General features: G+C 40.0%; 1 protein-coding gene across 3 annotated transcripts in view; it reads left to right on the top strand.

Moving 5' to 3' along the window:
• The window catches only part of tbl1xr1a (TBL1X/Y related 1a), a 49,636-nt gene that overhangs the window by 22,711 nt on the left and 9,615 nt on the right, over positions 1 to 17,310 (top strand). For 2 of the 3 annotated variants that reach the window (XM_015040239.1, XM_015040241.1), the window contains exons 3-12: positions 13,486 to 13,587; positions 14,294 to 14,439; positions 14,550 to 14,775; positions 14,853 to 14,985; positions 15,059 to 15,200; positions 15,969 to 16,032; positions 16,174 to 16,271; positions 16,348 to 16,408; positions 16,493 to 16,614; positions 16,720 to 16,794. In XM_015040239.1, the coding sequence (XP_014895725.1) occupies positions 13,530 to 13,587; positions 14,294 to 14,439; positions 14,550 to 14,775; positions 14,853 to 14,985; positions 15,059 to 15,200; positions 15,969 to 16,032; positions 16,174 to 16,271; positions 16,348 to 16,408; positions 16,493 to 16,614; positions 16,720 to 16,794 (1,125 nt within the window). In that variant the 5' untranslated portion in view covers positions 13,486 to 13,529. The remainder of the gene's footprint in view (positions 1 to 13,485; positions 13,588 to 14,293; positions 14,440 to 14,549; positions 14,776 to 14,852; positions 14,986 to 15,058; positions 15,201 to 15,968; positions 16,033 to 16,173; positions 16,272 to 16,347; positions 16,409 to 16,492; positions 16,615 to 16,719; positions 16,795 to 17,310) is intronic. The other variant, XM_015040240.1, reaches the window with a different exon arrangement.

Here is a 17,310-nt window from a genome sequence, read left to right as displayed (position 1 = left end):
GATAACAATAGCTGTTGTATGTGCAGAGCATTATAAGCAAGCTAAGTTGTAAAAAAAAAAATAGACTGGCGTCACGGCATAGAGCTGATCAAAAGAATTGAACGTCCCATCATACTCTTACCAGGTATGACTTATAGTTAGAAATATACATCTTTGGAAGTTTTCAGCTTTTGCTCCATTTTTAAACTAAGTTGAGAGCTTTTGTCTTGTTAGCCTCTGCAGTGGTAGTTTTTGATATGGGCGACATGGGCAACCACCTAGGGCAGCATCTTCGAGGGGGTGACATTGACGCACTCCTCTCCCCCAACCCCCACTTTGACCTCAAATGCCCCAGAACCCCCTTACACCTTTCATTTTAAACTCTATGAAATGCAAGTGTGCATTTGGTGTATCACATATGCTTTTACATTCCTTTAACATAGAAAGGAGCAATACAAAACCTTAATTCTGAAGGAGTGGGACTTTTATTTTGCTGTGGTGGCGGGCCACCAGCAGTTACTCTTGCTGGAAACCCAAAAAATAGAATTAAATTGACTAGATCAGGCCTTATGGATCAGGTACAATGTCAGCAATACCCAGGCTAGAATATTTTTCAATATCCGACACAGATATTGATATTGGATCGGTGCATCTGAAAACCTGCAGATGCACCAATTCTACTGCATCTACTGCTGCCAGCCAAGCTGAACTCCATGTCTGTTAGTTTACACCAAGCCTATCAACATTCCAGTGTCATAAACTATGCAACGCCATTCAGAGGCATCTCCTGACAGGAAGTCTTTTTATTCTCCCCAGGTTTGTCAGAATCTAAAAACCTGATCTAGCAATTCACCATACATAATCGGATGTTGCTCACTCAGACATTTTAAGTATTGATGAGCAGTTTAAAAATGTGAGGAAGCAGGAAAGGTGTAAGATTAAGAAGCCTGTAGAATGAGCTACTGGCTCATTCTACAGGAGCATAGGGGCTTTGACCCTGCTGTACAACTGATTAAAAAAAAAAAAAAAAAAAAAAAATCTACAAGGTTATTGTACGTGGCCGAGCTAAAGCAGCATGTTAATCTGTTGTGGGATGTAAGCTCTGCCAACTTAACATTACATCCCACTGATATGAACATTTTCAGGTTGAATTATTTTAAACTTCTAAAGTAAGCTAAAACACACAAAATATCTCTGACTATTTATTTATATAGCACCAATTCACAACAAATGTGGTCTCAAGGCACTTCAATCACACATACATTCCAATTGATCCTAGTTATCAACAAAACAGTATACTAAATTATTCAAAGAAGATTAAAAAGTTTCTATCCTAGGAAACCCAGCAGATTGCATCAAGTATTGGCTTCCACCACACTGAGCTCTTCCATCTACTTCACAGAGGGAACTATTATTGAAAACGTGGCAGGACACAACTTGATAAAATACTCGAAAACTAAAACTGTATAATAGGAATACATGATATATCAGCACTGACATCAGACAGGCTGATTGTTTTTTTTAACATAATGAGCCAATAGTAAAGAACTAGAGATGTGCCGATCAGGTTTTTTCCTACCGATTCCGATCACTCATGAGGGCCGATAACCGATACCGATCACAAAATTATTTTTTAAATCATAAGCACTACCGGTTACATTTATAGAGGTGTGCCAATCAATCGGCACACCTCTATAAAGAATCCATGTTTTTTTCCATCATCTTGCCATTTGTGTATGGTAATGTAGAGGTGAAGGATATTGATCGTATAGTTTTTGTTAGGGCATGTGATAATGATGCAGTGCAGAATTGTGGGTATTATAACTGAAGCAGAGAAGTCAGTGGTGTGGTATAACCTCGGTAGATACCAGTTATAAGTCTTAGCAATAATTTTGGATTTTGATGTTGGCCAAAATGTTCATCCTCCCACTGAGCCATATGAAGTGGGAACATGAGAAGCACAAAGCCACTGTCAAGAGCCACAAACAGACCCCAGAAATGTCAAAATTTTTGCTATGCATAATTGTAATGCAGCAGGATTTAAAAAGGTCTTTAAGACCCTTAAAATTTGACATGCTGAAACTGTTTTAATATACGTTGTAATAAAGTCCATATTTTCCACAGAGCCATGCCAGCTGTTAGTTTAGGCTGCCACATCAGGAAGCTAGACATCCATAAATAAGAGGATACGTGATGTACGGCAGCAACGTTCCATTGTCATGGAACGGTCTGGATGAAAAACTCCTGACAACCTGTTGAAAATGTCAGAGTTAATATAGAGTACACTCTACAGGGATCAACATTTACAGTCAATTATACTAACTGTGCTAATATAAGGTGCTAAAGACAGTCAAGCCTGTGGTCATTGTGTAATGTAATGAAAACCTGTCTAACTGCAGAACTGACTGTTCTTTAAGATGCATGGGCCTGATAGAAATAATGACCACTTATGATAAAGGTATTTGTAAGACTCCATTAATGTAACAGTAATTTCATAATTTTAAAAAAATTAAAATGATTTCTTAAATTATTCATCCAAAATATTAATTAAGCCATTACCTTTGTATATTTTGAAATGCCCTTTAGAAAATATGTTTGTTTCCCTTTAGGAAACAAACATTAGATTAAAGAGATCAGATGTCACTAATTACGTTTCTTTTCTTGAGCCAGAAATGATGGAACATTTACTTCTGCAACTCCAGGGTTAACTTCAGCTTTTTAGAAATCCTTTACAATATTTGGATTAGATTATTTCCTGAATGTGCAGATTACTAAATATGTACAAGTCTTCTTTCTGTAGAATCTTCATAATTTTTCTGGTTGAATTATTGTGTGTTTGGAGGATTATTCTGTCTGGTTCTAGATCCTGTCCTGAGCAAAAATGAGTTTTACTCTTTCTATTCACTTACTTTACTTTCAGACAGTTGCTATGATGCATATTTGTGGCAACAATGTATTATTTTTATAATTTATTATTTTTACAACTGTGAGCAGCTAATTGGTGCGTTAAAAGCTCATTAATCAAAGCTTTGATATAATGAAGATCTCCATTTTTTTTTCTTTCTTTCTGTTCATGAAAGTCCCATCTGGAAATTCCAGAGCAGCCCCAGCACTTGTTTCTCTGTAACTTTTTTGAAGAGATGGCTAACTTGACTGCTAATGGTAAGCTAGCTCAGTATGAGGAAAGCATAGCTCAGGATAGCTGATTGAGTGGCTGTGCCTCAGCTAACCTGCAGCATGCAGAGCAGGTTTAACTGCTCATCAAGTGAGCCTTGCTGGCACAGCCTGCATGCCACCATCTGTCACTGACACACACTTCTCCTTGTTGACCCCAAATGGGGCATGCGAGGCAGGGAGAACCCTGCCAATACAATCTGTCACATAAAGAGACCAGGAGCTCTACAGAAGCCGGGAGAGGAGTGAACATCATGTAGGTTCCAGTTTTAGTTCAATTGCCATTAGAAATATTTTTGAGAGTTTTGTTCAGTCACTTTAAGTGTTCTTGCCCTGGGACAACGCTCTAAATGGAATTGGTGTATCTGTTTGTGACACAGAGTGTTTTGTCTTATTGCACAAATTAAAATCCAGCTCCATGTATTCCTATTTGTCATTTCCCCTCACTTGCATTGTAAATGTTGCTGTCACCATCACCATTAAACATTTGTTCATTCATGTTGCTGGCTACACATTCAGTTGCTGACACGTACAGGCGTGCTAATGGAGGCTAGCGAAAGAGTTGTAGGTGTGAGTGTCAAAAATTGTGCACTCTTCAGGCTTAAGAAAAATCTTGTGCTTGGCCAGGTGCTTTCTCAAACTAGACGTGTTTCCACCGCTGGCCTTGTACTTCGCGTTGCAAATATTTCAACGAGTATAATTTGCATTGCATTTTGAAAAGTGGAGCCATACATTTGAGCATTTACTATTGTTCAGGCTTTCTTTGCTTACTGAACTAGTCAGTTCCTGACGTCCATTACCCCCTTGCTTATGCTGCATTCAGGACAAGCATGGTAAATCCCTCACTCTTTTTCCATGCTATCCCAATGATGTCTTTAGGTAACGAAACAAGGTACCGTCTGATTTTACGTGAATAGGTAGAATAGCCAAGATTTCAGTCAGTACTTATAAAAATATCAAATTTGGTACCCATCCCTTGGTTTACCTGACACAGTATTTGGCGACGTAGGGATACCATGGCTGCATTGAGAGAGAACCTTTATATTTACACGTTTCTGGTATGCCCATAAGTCTGATGGACAAGTTATAGAGTAAACAACAGCAATGCTAAACAGTAAAAATCAGGAGCTTATAAGTGGCAGATCAGGTGAAACAGAGATGAGTGCAGATAATTAGCATGAGTGAAGATCACTGGTGAGGATGTCTACAGTAGAAGCAAGAGGAAGATTTACATCTAGCCAAAGAAAACTAAATAGAAATGCACAAAGAACAAATGCATGAATAAACTAACAACTAAATACAGTGGAATAAATTTAGATGGTAAGACATCTCTAGCAATGATTAACACGGGGGACTGAGCAAAGCAGGACAAGAACATAATTGAAATAAAACAGTGGATCATGACATGAAAAAATCTAAAGGAAATAAATATTCAGGATTTTGTTTTTAGATAAAAGGTAAAATGATATTGCTAATGTAGCATATTTGGCCGCAAATAATACTAAAAAGAAATACATTAGCTAGACCATAATGGTAATGAGCATATTGGGACAAATTATTTCTCTGTTTTTAAGCAATGTTTATTTTATATCGTTATTTTTTTATTATTCATGCCCACGTTAACACCATGAGGTTTGAAGTTGGTAAAAGCTGCCCTGTTACGCTTGGAATCTGATTTAGAGTTGGCTTTGGCCTTGTAGTTATTATTTAATGTATTTTCTGAATTCAGGATACTAACTTTCTGATCCAGGTTTAGTAAATAAATCGTCGTTGCACTTGTAGGAACTCTGGGAAAAATAAAAACGTTGATTACAGCTGGAAGGAGTTTGTATGGCCCATTAAAAATGGCATTAGCTTTTTTTTTCCCCATGAGTTGTTTCTTTTGGTGTCAATCAAGCATTATTACTGTAATTAAGAAAGCAACAAAGGCAAAAAAAAAACAACAACAAAAAAAACAAAACATCAATCTTAAAAAAACAAATGGAGAATGGCACAGCCTATCGCTGGTCATTTATACTCTCGTCTAGTCGCCCAACGTTATTATTTATTCATAAATTTAGCAGCAGGAAAGGTTTTAGTATTGAAAAAGGTGCTTATTTTGTCAATGGTTTGCGATTTATTGCAGTTATTTAATTACAGACCCTGTGGTCAACTTGATCAATCAACCAATCAAGTTTATTTGCATAGCACATTTCAGCAATATGGCAGTTCAAAGTGCTTTATAACATCAAAAAAAAAAAAAAAAACACAAAAAAATACAAAGTTGTAGAACACACAGTCCTCAGTTATAAAGTGCCATCGTTACACATCAGAATGTTGATTGTTTCATTTATGATGCCTCAAAAGCATCTCTAAACAGGTGGGTTTTTAGTTTATATTTAAATGAACTCAGTGTTTCGGCTTCTTTGCAGTTTTGTTCCAGATTTGTGGAGTATAGAAGCTGAAAGCTGCTTCTCCATGTTTGGTTCTAGTTCTGGAGATGAACCAGAGAACCAGAAGACCTGAGAGGTCTGGACGGTTGATACAACAGCAAATCTTTAATGTTTTGTGGTGCTTAGCTGTTCAGTGATTTATAAACTAACAGTATTTTAAAATCTATTCTGTGAGCTCCAGGGAACTCCAAGGACTGTAGAACTGGGGTGATGTGCTCTATCTTCCTAAGTTTCCTAATTATTGACAAATGCAAACAATAATTTTGCTTAGTTCTCTTTTTCGTCTTGACAGGACTGGCAGAAACAAAACTGTTTGTAGATTTGTATTCTGGGAAAATACAAACTTTACATATCAAAACATCAGCAAATTTCTCAGCTTTAACTTAAACCATATTTTATAGAAATTGGGTAAGAAATAAGGGCACTACGGCCATTTTTGTGACAGATTTCTGTTCATCCCGCATTGGAACAGTGGACATGACTCAATGCATAGTAATGGCACCTGCAGGACTGTCACTAGTGTCATTGATAGCCTGCTGATAGTCAGCAGTTACATTTCTTCATTGTAATGTATATATGTATCCTTCAACTGCTAAAATCTGATGCTATGCCATTTTTATTTACATTTTGGGAAGCGGGAAACTGTGCTGGTCTTCTTCATAGGTTTTTATGTTGTTTCCTTCAGCAGTTCTTGGTGCAGCGCCACCAGAGGTGATGGAAGGAACAGGTTTTTCAATTAGTTTGGATTGTTTGACAGTGCAGTGTGAAGGCAAACCACACCAACTGAAAATGTTGCAATTTTGGTCCCCAATCAAACCCAGTCTACCGGACTTTAAGGTGTGAAAACACCTTTAAGCACTCTCTGTCAGGACATCAGTCCCTAAGATTTTATTTAATTGGCAATAAAGCAAAATGGCCGTTAACCATGTCAGGTTATATGTGACTGGGTTTTTACATTTCACAGAAAAATGAACTTCTGTTGTTGTGATAATATAGTTCAGATAAACACAGTGTGGAAAATAAATCGTAATAAAAGCCGCTGAGGTAAGCCAGTTTATTTACAGTCTCCTTCTACATCACTCATGTTCTATAACAGATTTCTAGACTTGCTAGGTAAAATTTTGAGTTTCAGCTCAGTAAGAACATATGTGACCTCTTTCAGAAGTGGTTTTGAATGTAGTCATTTCATAGCTAATGTTGTTCTTTATCAAGTGCTGAAACGTGTCCTGGTCCTCCTCCTCCTCTTGCTGGTCTATCGGTCTTTGTGTGGCTCCAGAAGTGGGCCTGGATTAACTTGTACTCACCAGTTTGCTGCTGGCAGTTGTCTCAGAGAGAGGAGAGGAGAAGAGGGGGTTGGGATGCAAAGACGGAGATTCCCCTTTCACCACTGTCCCCACGCTGTGAACAGAGCTGCTGCTGCAGTTTGTGGCTCCACAGCGCCACTGCAGCGAAGCGAAATGCAGCTTGTTGTTTACAAAGTTTCAGTGTTACACAGACAGCGCTGCTGACTACAGCATTGAAGTTATCACTGCCTGAATGGTCTCTGCAACTCAAACTGGGTCGAGGACGGGGAACAGAAAAATGGTCGTTTAAAAATAGCTGCTGGATGGCTACACAAAGCCTGGATCTAATTATAACATTCTGCTGCTGCTGCTAAAGGGGGCTTTCAAATCTGTGGGACAGATTCTTTACATTACAGTGCATTTCTTGGCATTAATTTTAAAGGTGTTTACTGCTTTAATCTGCTTTTTTTTTTTTTTAATATGTAGAACAAGCATTGAAACATGGCAGGTTTTCAATAATGGTGATTGACCAGAAAACTTCAATCAGTGCACCCCTACTATTTTTACTAACAGTAAAAACATTTAGTCCTCCTGCTACTTACAAGAGAGCAATCTGCTGCCAAAACTTGATACATTTAACCCTCCAGCAGTCTTAAGAGACAAGATCATTTGAACTGCAGTGACTTGTTTGTGCTTTTACAAGGTTTTCTTTGTGTGGTTTCAGAAACTGAAGGACTACTACTCTTCTGGGACATCCCGTCCCCACTGTCCAACCATGATATTTGCTGCACTCTTCCTGAATGTCACGCTGAGACCACGATAGTGTTAAAAACGCTGATTTCTTTCCTTTGTGCCTCTTCTGATCTCCTTGGGGGGCAGGTTGGGTTGGGGCGCTTCCCCCCTGGATAATTGCAGGGGAGATGCTGCACATATCATAGAGATCTGGAATACGATACATAGGTTGACCCCCGAATCAAGAGAAAAAAAGAAAAAGAAAAGTCTTTTGGAGGTATGCCCTAAAATGTATGGGGCAGTGGCCATTTTGGGTCAGAGGGCAAATTTGGGCCATTTTTTGTATTTACACACTTTGAACTTTACCAAACTCCTCTTAGGGATTTTGAGCCATCGGCTTCAGCTTTGGTCAGTATGTTGTTAAGAAATGGGGGATTAAAAGTTATCAGAATCCTGAGTTTTTGGGCACGTTTACAGGGCATGACTGACAATCCTGAAATTTGATACACGTTTATCTTAAGAGCTACAAAAGAGTCTCTTGGAGTCATGTTCTAAAGCAAGTGGGAAATCAGCTTATTTGGATTACATTTGTAATTTTGCTCAACTTAGTCAATGAATGTGGTATTGCATTTTTCCTATTCTTAAAAACAATGTATAGTTATGAGACGTCACACTTCCAGGAACTTTGTAACCATGACAGCCGTCTGTGTAGGGGGTTGTTATGGATTTACTATGACAACAATAAACAAGCAACAAGCTTGTTGGCAGTGCTGGAGCTCTAGCGGCGGCGGTGGCCACAGACTAGAGTAGCGCCGAGCTGTGAGGGCCACAAATGCCGATTCAGCTTTAATTTAGATTATTTCTGCTTGTGACCATTTAAGATGGAATGATGACGAACTAATTAGATAGATTGTAACCCTTTTATTTTCAGTTTTATTCACAATTGCTACCTTTATCAGATATAATGTACATTTTGTTGAATTTGAACCATTTGTATGAGTCATATTTTAAAAAACACTGAGTTTTGTAGTTTTCCTATCTCTGGTTCTTGTAAGACTTTAATCAGATGATAGAAATGTAGCCAGTTAGGATTGTTTTATTCTGTTATCTTTTGTAACAGAGATCTGGGAACAGTTTTCATGTAGCCTTCTTGCCAGGAGGGGTCATAAAATATTTACATTAGGCTCAGAGGCGATTTCACTCCATGTGTGAAAAAATAATCACTGTGAAACAGGTTTTAAGTGTCCCGACACAGAGAGAACTGTTACAAACGTAACTTTTTTTAAACTGTCTTTAGCATCTCATAACAGTGGTCAGCACAGCGACTGTAAACATCAGTCTGTGTTTTCTATATTATTTACTAGTTACTTTAACTAATTTGTTAAAGGTCGGTAGTTGGAGGGTGTACCCCAGAAACCTAGCTAAGCCTGGTGGTAGCAGCACCAGTGAAGTCCACCAGCCGTCTGTGTTTTTGAATTAGAAATGTTAAAAGTTGGCAGAAAATATAACAAGGCAATTATTTGTAATTGGAAGACAACATTGACAATAGTTAAACACCAACTATAGTCTTAAAAAAAAAAGCAGACAATACAACAAAATTAAAAGAAATATCAAATTTTGCGTTTCAGTTAAATCCTAATAAAGTAATCAGCTAGTGGATCCAGTGAATACTCTGGTTAAAAAAAGACCTGTCTGTGATTGACTGCTGGTGTGATTAAATTACTTCACTATCAAAGTTGGAAGAGCAGACACAGAGCAAAGCTTGAACATGTATTGTTCCTCACATTATTCTTTGCTCGCAAAGGTATATTCACTCGCAGTAAAGCCAGGTCGCCTGCCATGCTTTTAACACACTGGGGAAACCCTGCTATAGAAAACACAGTTAAATCTTACTTTCCACCAATGGTCCAAGCTGCAGATCTGTAGGCACTGCTGAGCCAACATGTCAGAGAAACACGCATAACCTTTTCTCCTTTGATGTCCTAGGGGTTATACAGAGTCCACAGATCAGCATTGGCAGCTTTATTCTCCTGTGAAGGTGCTCTGTCTAACAGTCACAGTATTAAGTCAACACGTCCTATTCTTAAAATTAGCAACAATAATGACACAAACTCACTAATGCTCTGTCATTTTACATGGTGTGTATACTGAATGCAATCATTTTTTGTGCTGCTGCTTCATTCACCATGTTAGGTCATCAATGAAAAGTAACCAACCTTTGAATTGCTAATTTATGCTGTATTTTCCTGATCTTTCCCCCCAAAATTTGTAGTTATTGCATAGAAAAATGCTAAAAGCTTTAAAAACATTGGAAGTTCAACTCAGCTTATAGAATTAACCAGAAATTAAATTTAATATTACTTTACTGACTTGGATTGCTTATTGATAGGTGAAATACTGAACAATCAGATTAATATTTCTATGTTTATAAATACACTAGAAAGTAAAATTCACAATTTCTGAGTGTAAAAACATCTCAAGCTTTAGCATGTTACCTGATACAGATGTTTTATTTTAGGCCAGTGTTTCTCAACCCTGGTCCTTACAGCCCCTCCTGCTCTGCATGTTTTAGATGTGCCTCTATTCCAGAATAGCTGATTCAAATGATTGCATGACCATCAAGTACTGCAGAAGCCTGTTAATCACCCCGAGATACAATTCAGGTGTGTAGCAGAAAGGAAATACCTAAAACATGTAGGACAGGGGGGTGGTGAGGACCAGGGTTGAGAAACAATGTTTTAGGCACATGTTCCTTAGTTTTATGTGATTTTCATTAGATTCATAAAATGAAATAATCCTGTATTTCAGTGACTGATGGTCAGATTCAAACATCCTACCTATATCAAAGAGCAAGCAAGACACTTGGTTTTATTTTCTGTTACAGTACTTTGGGGAAAAAAAGTCTCAAAGAAAAGCAGAAACTGTTATGAACAGGAAGAAAAGCTACTGCTACAAAAGCAGCAACATTATGAAACCTGATGTTGAAAACTGTGTGAAACTGCTCAGTGTTGTGCTGTAAAACCCCAGACTTTGACATTACGATGGACAGAAAGCAGACCTGTACCACCCAGCTAACACACTCCACACTTAGACCCTGGGCTGCTTCACGAAGACCAACAGGACCTACACAGAGTTAATGTGGTGGTTGTTGTCTTTAACCATAAACCCCACTTTATGGTTTATGGTTAAAACAAACCAGGGTTCACTTTCTGTGATACCATCAGTCTGATTGAAATAAATTTGTTAAGATGTTTATGGGTTGTAGGAACAAAGCATTTTCCCTACATGTACAGCAGCAGGTGTGTGTGTTGAGAGATCATTCTCTAGTTCTTGTTCTGGTGTAGTCACCAGTTGAGAGACACAGATTTCTAGGTAATAGAGGTGTGCCGATCGATCGGCCACCGATCATAATCGGCCGATTTCCATGAAAAAGTGTATGATCGGTGATCACCGATCACGGTCTCTTGTTGCCGATCACACAAACCGATCACCTACTTCTCATTTCGCAGCCTGCATGTGTAGCTGGTCTCCTCTTTCCTTCAATCTGCGCAAACGTGTAGCAACAAATCCTAAGCGATGTGGAACTGTAATGCACTGAGTGAATGGGGAAGTTTGCGTGTTGCGGCGGAAAATTGAAACATGTCAAAATGCATCAACACAACGATCACATTAACGGAAACCATGTACAGGACTAACGCTGTGGCAGCCAGCCTGAGCCGGGCCTTGGATAGTACATGTTTATAGACCTTTTTTGTGATTGAAGGAAGAAGCAGAGTTTGACCTTTCAACTTGTTGGGCAGGTATTTTCTCAGAGAACACAGTGGAAGGGTAGCGATAGCTGAGAAATGTGGCTCGGGTTTAACAGCACCTTGACCCCGACTGCTTCCAGAAACAGCAGGCTCAAATTCTGATGGCACTGCACTCTGTCATTAATCCCAGAATAACACATTGTTCATTTTCCAGGGATTATATGTTGGCAACAGGTGGAAAGAAGATCTGTGAGTTTATCAGTGACCTGGATGTTCTACTGAACATAAAACACATTGTTGTGTTTTATGTTTGCTAAAGCAACATAATTGTTGTTTTTTTGTCTGAAATTAACTCTTAGTGTGAAACATTGTTTTCAGTCTGAATTTCAATAGAGGAGTAAAGACAGCTCAGGAAGTAGAACCACTACTGTGTTGTTTGTGAAAGTGAAATCTGTCCAGTTGGGTAAGCACAGAGGTTGCCTTAGTTTACTTGGAAGACATAGCGGTAGCAAATAATAAAAAGGCAGTGGTGGGTACCGCTAACTAAAAAGTTTGCTGCGCTAATTTTCAAGCACCAATCATTCTGCTAATGCTAAAGTGTTACTTCAACACAGTATTTAGCAGAAGCTAATGCTAAAGCGCCAACTTCAATTCAAATTATATCTGTTCTTGAAAGACTCAAGCACCAATTAAATTTTGACATTACATGTTATATCCATTCATCCTTCCATTTTCTGTACGCCTTTGTCCCTTATTGGGGCCGGGAGGGTTTCTGGTGCCTATCTCCAGATAACGTTCTGGGCGAGAGGCGGGGTCACCCTGGACAGGTCACCAGCCTGTCACAGTGCAACACAGAGACAGACAGGACAAAAAACCATGCACACCCACTCACATCAATTAAGGTCAATTAACCTGACAGTCATGTTTTTGGACTGTGGGAGGAAACCGGAGTACCTAGAGAGAACCCACGCATGCACAGGGAGAACATGCAAACTCCATGCAGAAAGACAGTGGGCCGGGAATCAAACCCAGAACCTTCTTGCTTCAAGGCAACAGCTCTACTAACTTCATCACTGTGCAGCCCATTACATGTTGCATAATGTCCTTAAATAATGTGTTTATGTGTACATCTTTTTCTCTGCAGTCCATGTTTTATGTAGCTGTATAATGTTTCTTGTTTGAAATAAAGTTCTCCGTTTTCATACTGTAGGGAGCCACTCTGATGAGGAGCTCTATATTTAATTAATCTGAATGGTGACCACCTGGTTAAATCAAAGTTACATAAGAAAAATACCTGTATATAGAAACACAATAACTGAACCTGAGCCAGGTCCAGGTAATTGTCGTTTAGCCCCTGCCTTTGTAATGAGGTCTTCCCTTGAGCTCTCAGCCACACTGCTTCAACACAGGCATCAACGCTTCATCTGCTTTGATGCCGGATGGTTACGTCATCAACAACCATTACTGCAGTTAGCTGGTAGACTGCAGATCTCTGGCCAAATTTCTATCGTTTCTGCTGGTTACCATACCGTCACGTTCCTACTGGCAGCCATATTGCATTTTTGTGGTTGGGTTTTTGGAAATCCTTTAATTTTCTTGGAATTGTTCTGACTTGTGGGGGGATTATATCCATTAATCTAAAACTTTAAACTTTCAACTCCCACTAAAGAGTGGCATTATGAATTTCTTTTTGTCTCTGTGAAATACATCATGTCTGTCTCTGTAGTACTAACTGGTAAATGTATTTACTGAGATGGTCTGAGACCTGGATATAGACGTGAGCTTCAAGCTGGAATCAGTTATCAGCATAGTTCTCCTGACGCTGCCATGTTGAGTCTTTAGAAAATTAAATCCTCAAAGTCAGATGTAAATGGTTCATAAGCTCTAACTGACTAACAGTCTCTAATGATAATGGAGTCAGAATTGTATTGTCGTCTGCTTCACATCCAAATGACTCAGTTTTATTTTTGAGTCTGAATTGCTCTTCGCATCTGATTGAAATTATTAATACTCCATACTGATTAGTCTTATTAAAACTTTTTTTTGTTCCAGAAACATCTCATTTTCATGACCCAATATAATAAACAATGTGTGTTTCTTTCCCTGCCACTGATGATGCTCCTCTCTGTGTTCCAGGATAGAAGTGTGTGTGCTGACCTCATGGTGTAACCGGATTAAAAATGAGCATTAGCAGTGATGAGGTCAACTTCCTGGTCTACAGATACTTACAGGAATCAGGTATCCATCCCCACTCCCACCAAAGAATCTGACAGGCTCTTCTGCTACTTTACATTCAGATTTGACATCTTGTCACCTTACAAACGTTATTTACACAAACACATCATCACACCTTGAAAGAACCTTCAAAGTGAGTGCTTTTCTGTAAGGTGATGAGCTGTTTACCAAACACTGTGAATGTGGGTTAGAAAAGAGCAAAGGCAAGAAGGAAACCACACAGAGGCTTTGATTTAGCTCAGCTGTTCACTGTTCCAGGTTTGATGAAGACCCAGAGCTTCAGTTCTAATCAGCGACGTTTTCATTTCATTTTTCTTGGCCATCATTTGATGACTCAACATAAAATCGGGAACAAAGCTTTAGTATCGACCAAAAGTGACAGAATTTCATAAATTTACTTCTGAGAATCCACTGATCACCCAGCCAGTCATTAAACTAACTAGTTGTAGCCAGAGATATCTACCATTCTTAAATATTTGCATATTTTATGTTCACAATAAATTTTCTGCTAGGTAAACATGGGCTTACTCCATGTTTGTTACAATAAAAGTCAAAAGAAGACGCACAGAAAGATGAAGTAACATTTTATCATTCAGTCTTCAAAACCTAAGTTAAAAAAACTTTAATAATGGGTTCTGTTTTCTCTGGGAGCCTTGGTTTCCATGGCGATGCTGTTAAAAACCCTCTCTGGTGTGCTCCTGTTTGTCAGGGTTCTCCCACTCTGCATTTACATTCGGCATAGAGAGCCACATTAGCCAGTCCAACATCAACGGAGCTCTGGTGCCCCCTGCTGCCCTCATCAGCATCATCCAGAAGGGCCTGCAGTATGTGGAGGCTGAAGTCAGCATCAACGAGGTGGGAAACAAGCCCCTCCCCTTCATGCTACACCTGGTCCTGCTGCAGAGCACTCCATCTTTGTTCAGCTCTCACTTCCTGTCTCTGTCCTTTCCTCTCTTGCTTCGCAGGATGGCACGTTATTTGACGGCCGACCCATCGAGTCTCTGTCGCTCATCGACGCAGTGATGCCAGACGTGGTCCAGACGAGGCAGCAGGCGTACCGGGACAAAATGGCCCAACAGCAGGCTGCAGCTTCGGCGCCGGCATCGGCCGCAGGGGGCAGCATAGCCGGCAACGCCAAGAACGGAGAGAACACTGCCAACGGGGAGGAGAATGGAGCCCACGCCTTAGCTAGTGAGTAGGAGCTCTCTGGTTAGCAAAGCCACAGCCCACATCTGTTGGGTGTGTGACATGTCCAATTGTGTCCACAGACAACCACTCAGATCTGATGGAGGTGGATGGAGACGTGGAGATCCCTCAGAACAAGGCCATGGTCCTGAGGGGCCACGAGTCAGAGGTCTTTATCTGTGCCTGGAACCCAGTGAGCGACCTGCTGGCTTCTGGGTCAGTTCCTCTTCCCCTACACACAGTATACATCAGCTAGAATCTGGAAGATGTAACGTGTGTGTGTGTCTAGGTCTGGGGATTCGACGGCTCGTATCTGGAACCTGAGTGAAAACAGCACCAGCAGCTCCACACAGCTGGTCCTGAGGCACTGCATCAGAGAAGGAGGGCAGGACGTCCCCAGCAACAAAGACGTCACCTCGCTGGACTGGAATGTGAGTCCATACTAACAAGCTGTGAGGTCCAATTAAAGCTGCTGCCTTCAGACCAGATCATTTAACCAACCAGATCAGTTCTGGGTAGGACAGATTTACAGACAGAAGATGTTTTGTCTTTAATGTTTTGGACAGTTTAGCTTAATATTTTCTTTGAGTGTGTTGCTCTCTCAGCTGACGGAATATTTTGAAATAATTAACTAATTTAATAATTGATAGCAATTACTAAATTAGTTAACAATTATTTCAATAATTAATTAAACACAATTAATCCGATGAATTGTTATAACCCCACAGTCACGTAATTGTTACTTTCAGTTATTAAAATACTGTGTATATAAAAATAACTTAAAAATCTGTCTTTTAAAGTATCTTTTAATAATTTTCTGACACTCAAGGGTTGTGTCAGAAATCCCGATGCTGGGATGTCACTCCCTTGATGAGGGAGTGACATCATAAAATGACAGATGGCTAAAATAAAAGTTTCAGCTATAAAACACGGCATGCATTGATGAGGAATAGATCACTGTCACTTTACTGAAACTTCCTCTGGAACAGGAATGGACACAACACATGAACATCATCTCATTTTCCTAAATGCACACCGACACTCACCAAGCTGTCATGGAGCATTAGGCAGATTACCATGGTGACTCAGCATCAGCTGTATGGATGTCGTTTTTTGTTTTTCCAGACAATGTTGGCTAATAAGTTGAGCATGAATCTGCAGCTCAGCTTGCATCAGTAATGTTTGTGTTTGTGCTGCAGAGCGAGGGCACCCTGCTGGCCACAGGCTCATATGACGGCTTTGCCAGAATATGGACAAAAGATGGTGAGATGGCTTTGATGGAAATGAAAAATGTTTGTTCACAATCAGTTAGTTTTCATCATTTTCCTATTTACTGCCATCTACTGGCAGCATTATGTAACGTCTCAGTGTCAGTTGACATCAGCTTTTGTTGTCGTCTTGCAGGTAATCTAGCCAGCACCCTGGGGCAACACAAAGGCCCCATCTTTGCCCTGAAGTGGAATAAGAAAGGCAACTTTATCCTCAGTGCAGGAGTAGACAAGGTAAGCACATGATGAGAAAGATTTGCCCAGATGACACACAGCAGAGCTTAATTCATCCCTCCATCCGTTCCTACAGACTACAATCATATGGGACGCTCACACAGGAGAGGCCAAGCAGCAGTTCCCCTTCCATTCAGGTACAGCAGGGGCTCCTATGGGTTGTATAGGGATTGTTGGGGTCTCGTTGAACTCACCAACATCCTGCTGTCCGTCTTCCACAGCTCCAGCTCTGGATGTGGACTGGCAGAGCAACAACACGTTTGCTTCTTGTAGTACGGACATGTGCATCCACGTCTGCAAACTGGGACAGGACCGGCCTATTAAGACATTCCAGGGACACTCAGTGAGTGATGTGGAGGCAGATACGCTCTGTGTTTTTAAATCATACATGTTGAAACCAATCTTATTCTGTCTATACATATCCTCATTTATCTCTCTCTTTCTGCAGAATGAAGTTAATGCAATCAAGTGGGACCCTACGGGGAACCTGTTAGCATCCTGCTCAGATGATATGACGTTGAAGGTAAAACATATCGTCTCCGTTCCACATAAAACACAAGTTTTTCACCCCTACAGCCTGAGCGCCCCAGTTGCCGTGGGCAACAGCATTTCCGCCAACAAAAGCATTCCAAACGCATACTATGCATCAGGGGTGTCGAACTCAATTTCACTGAGGGCCACTTCTGCATATTGGCCACCCTCAACGGGCCACATTGAGGAGTGTCCTCCATACTACCAACTTTTAGATGCATCCCTGCTAAAATATATCCCAGACAAAAGGTTGACTTTCCTCATTAGCAGCAACTCAGTTCTGTAGAGGCTTATTATGAGTAAATGATCCAGGTGTTTTAGAGAAGGAACGCATCTAAAGTTGCAGAATGGTATCTCTGGAAAACTAGACTTGGGCACCCCTACCATAAATAAATAATGGTAGGGGTATACATTATAGACTTTACGCAAAGATTTAGTCTCAGAGGCAACTGAAATCAATTAATAAAAAATAAAAAAAATCCTTTCTGAATATTGTCTCATGGACTCT

This window comes from Poecilia latipinna, unplaced genomic scaffold, assembly GCF_001443285.1.
Source record: "Poecilia latipinna isolate Pla-1442-1.1 unplaced genomic scaffold, P_latipinna-1.0 Scaffold501, whole genome shotgun sequence".
NCBI lineage: Eukaryota > Metazoa > Chordata > Actinopteri > Cyprinodontiformes > Poeciliidae > Poecilia > Poecilia latipinna.
Note: the sequence above shows the minus strand (reverse complement) of the source record. Positions and strands in the feature narration are given on the sequence as shown.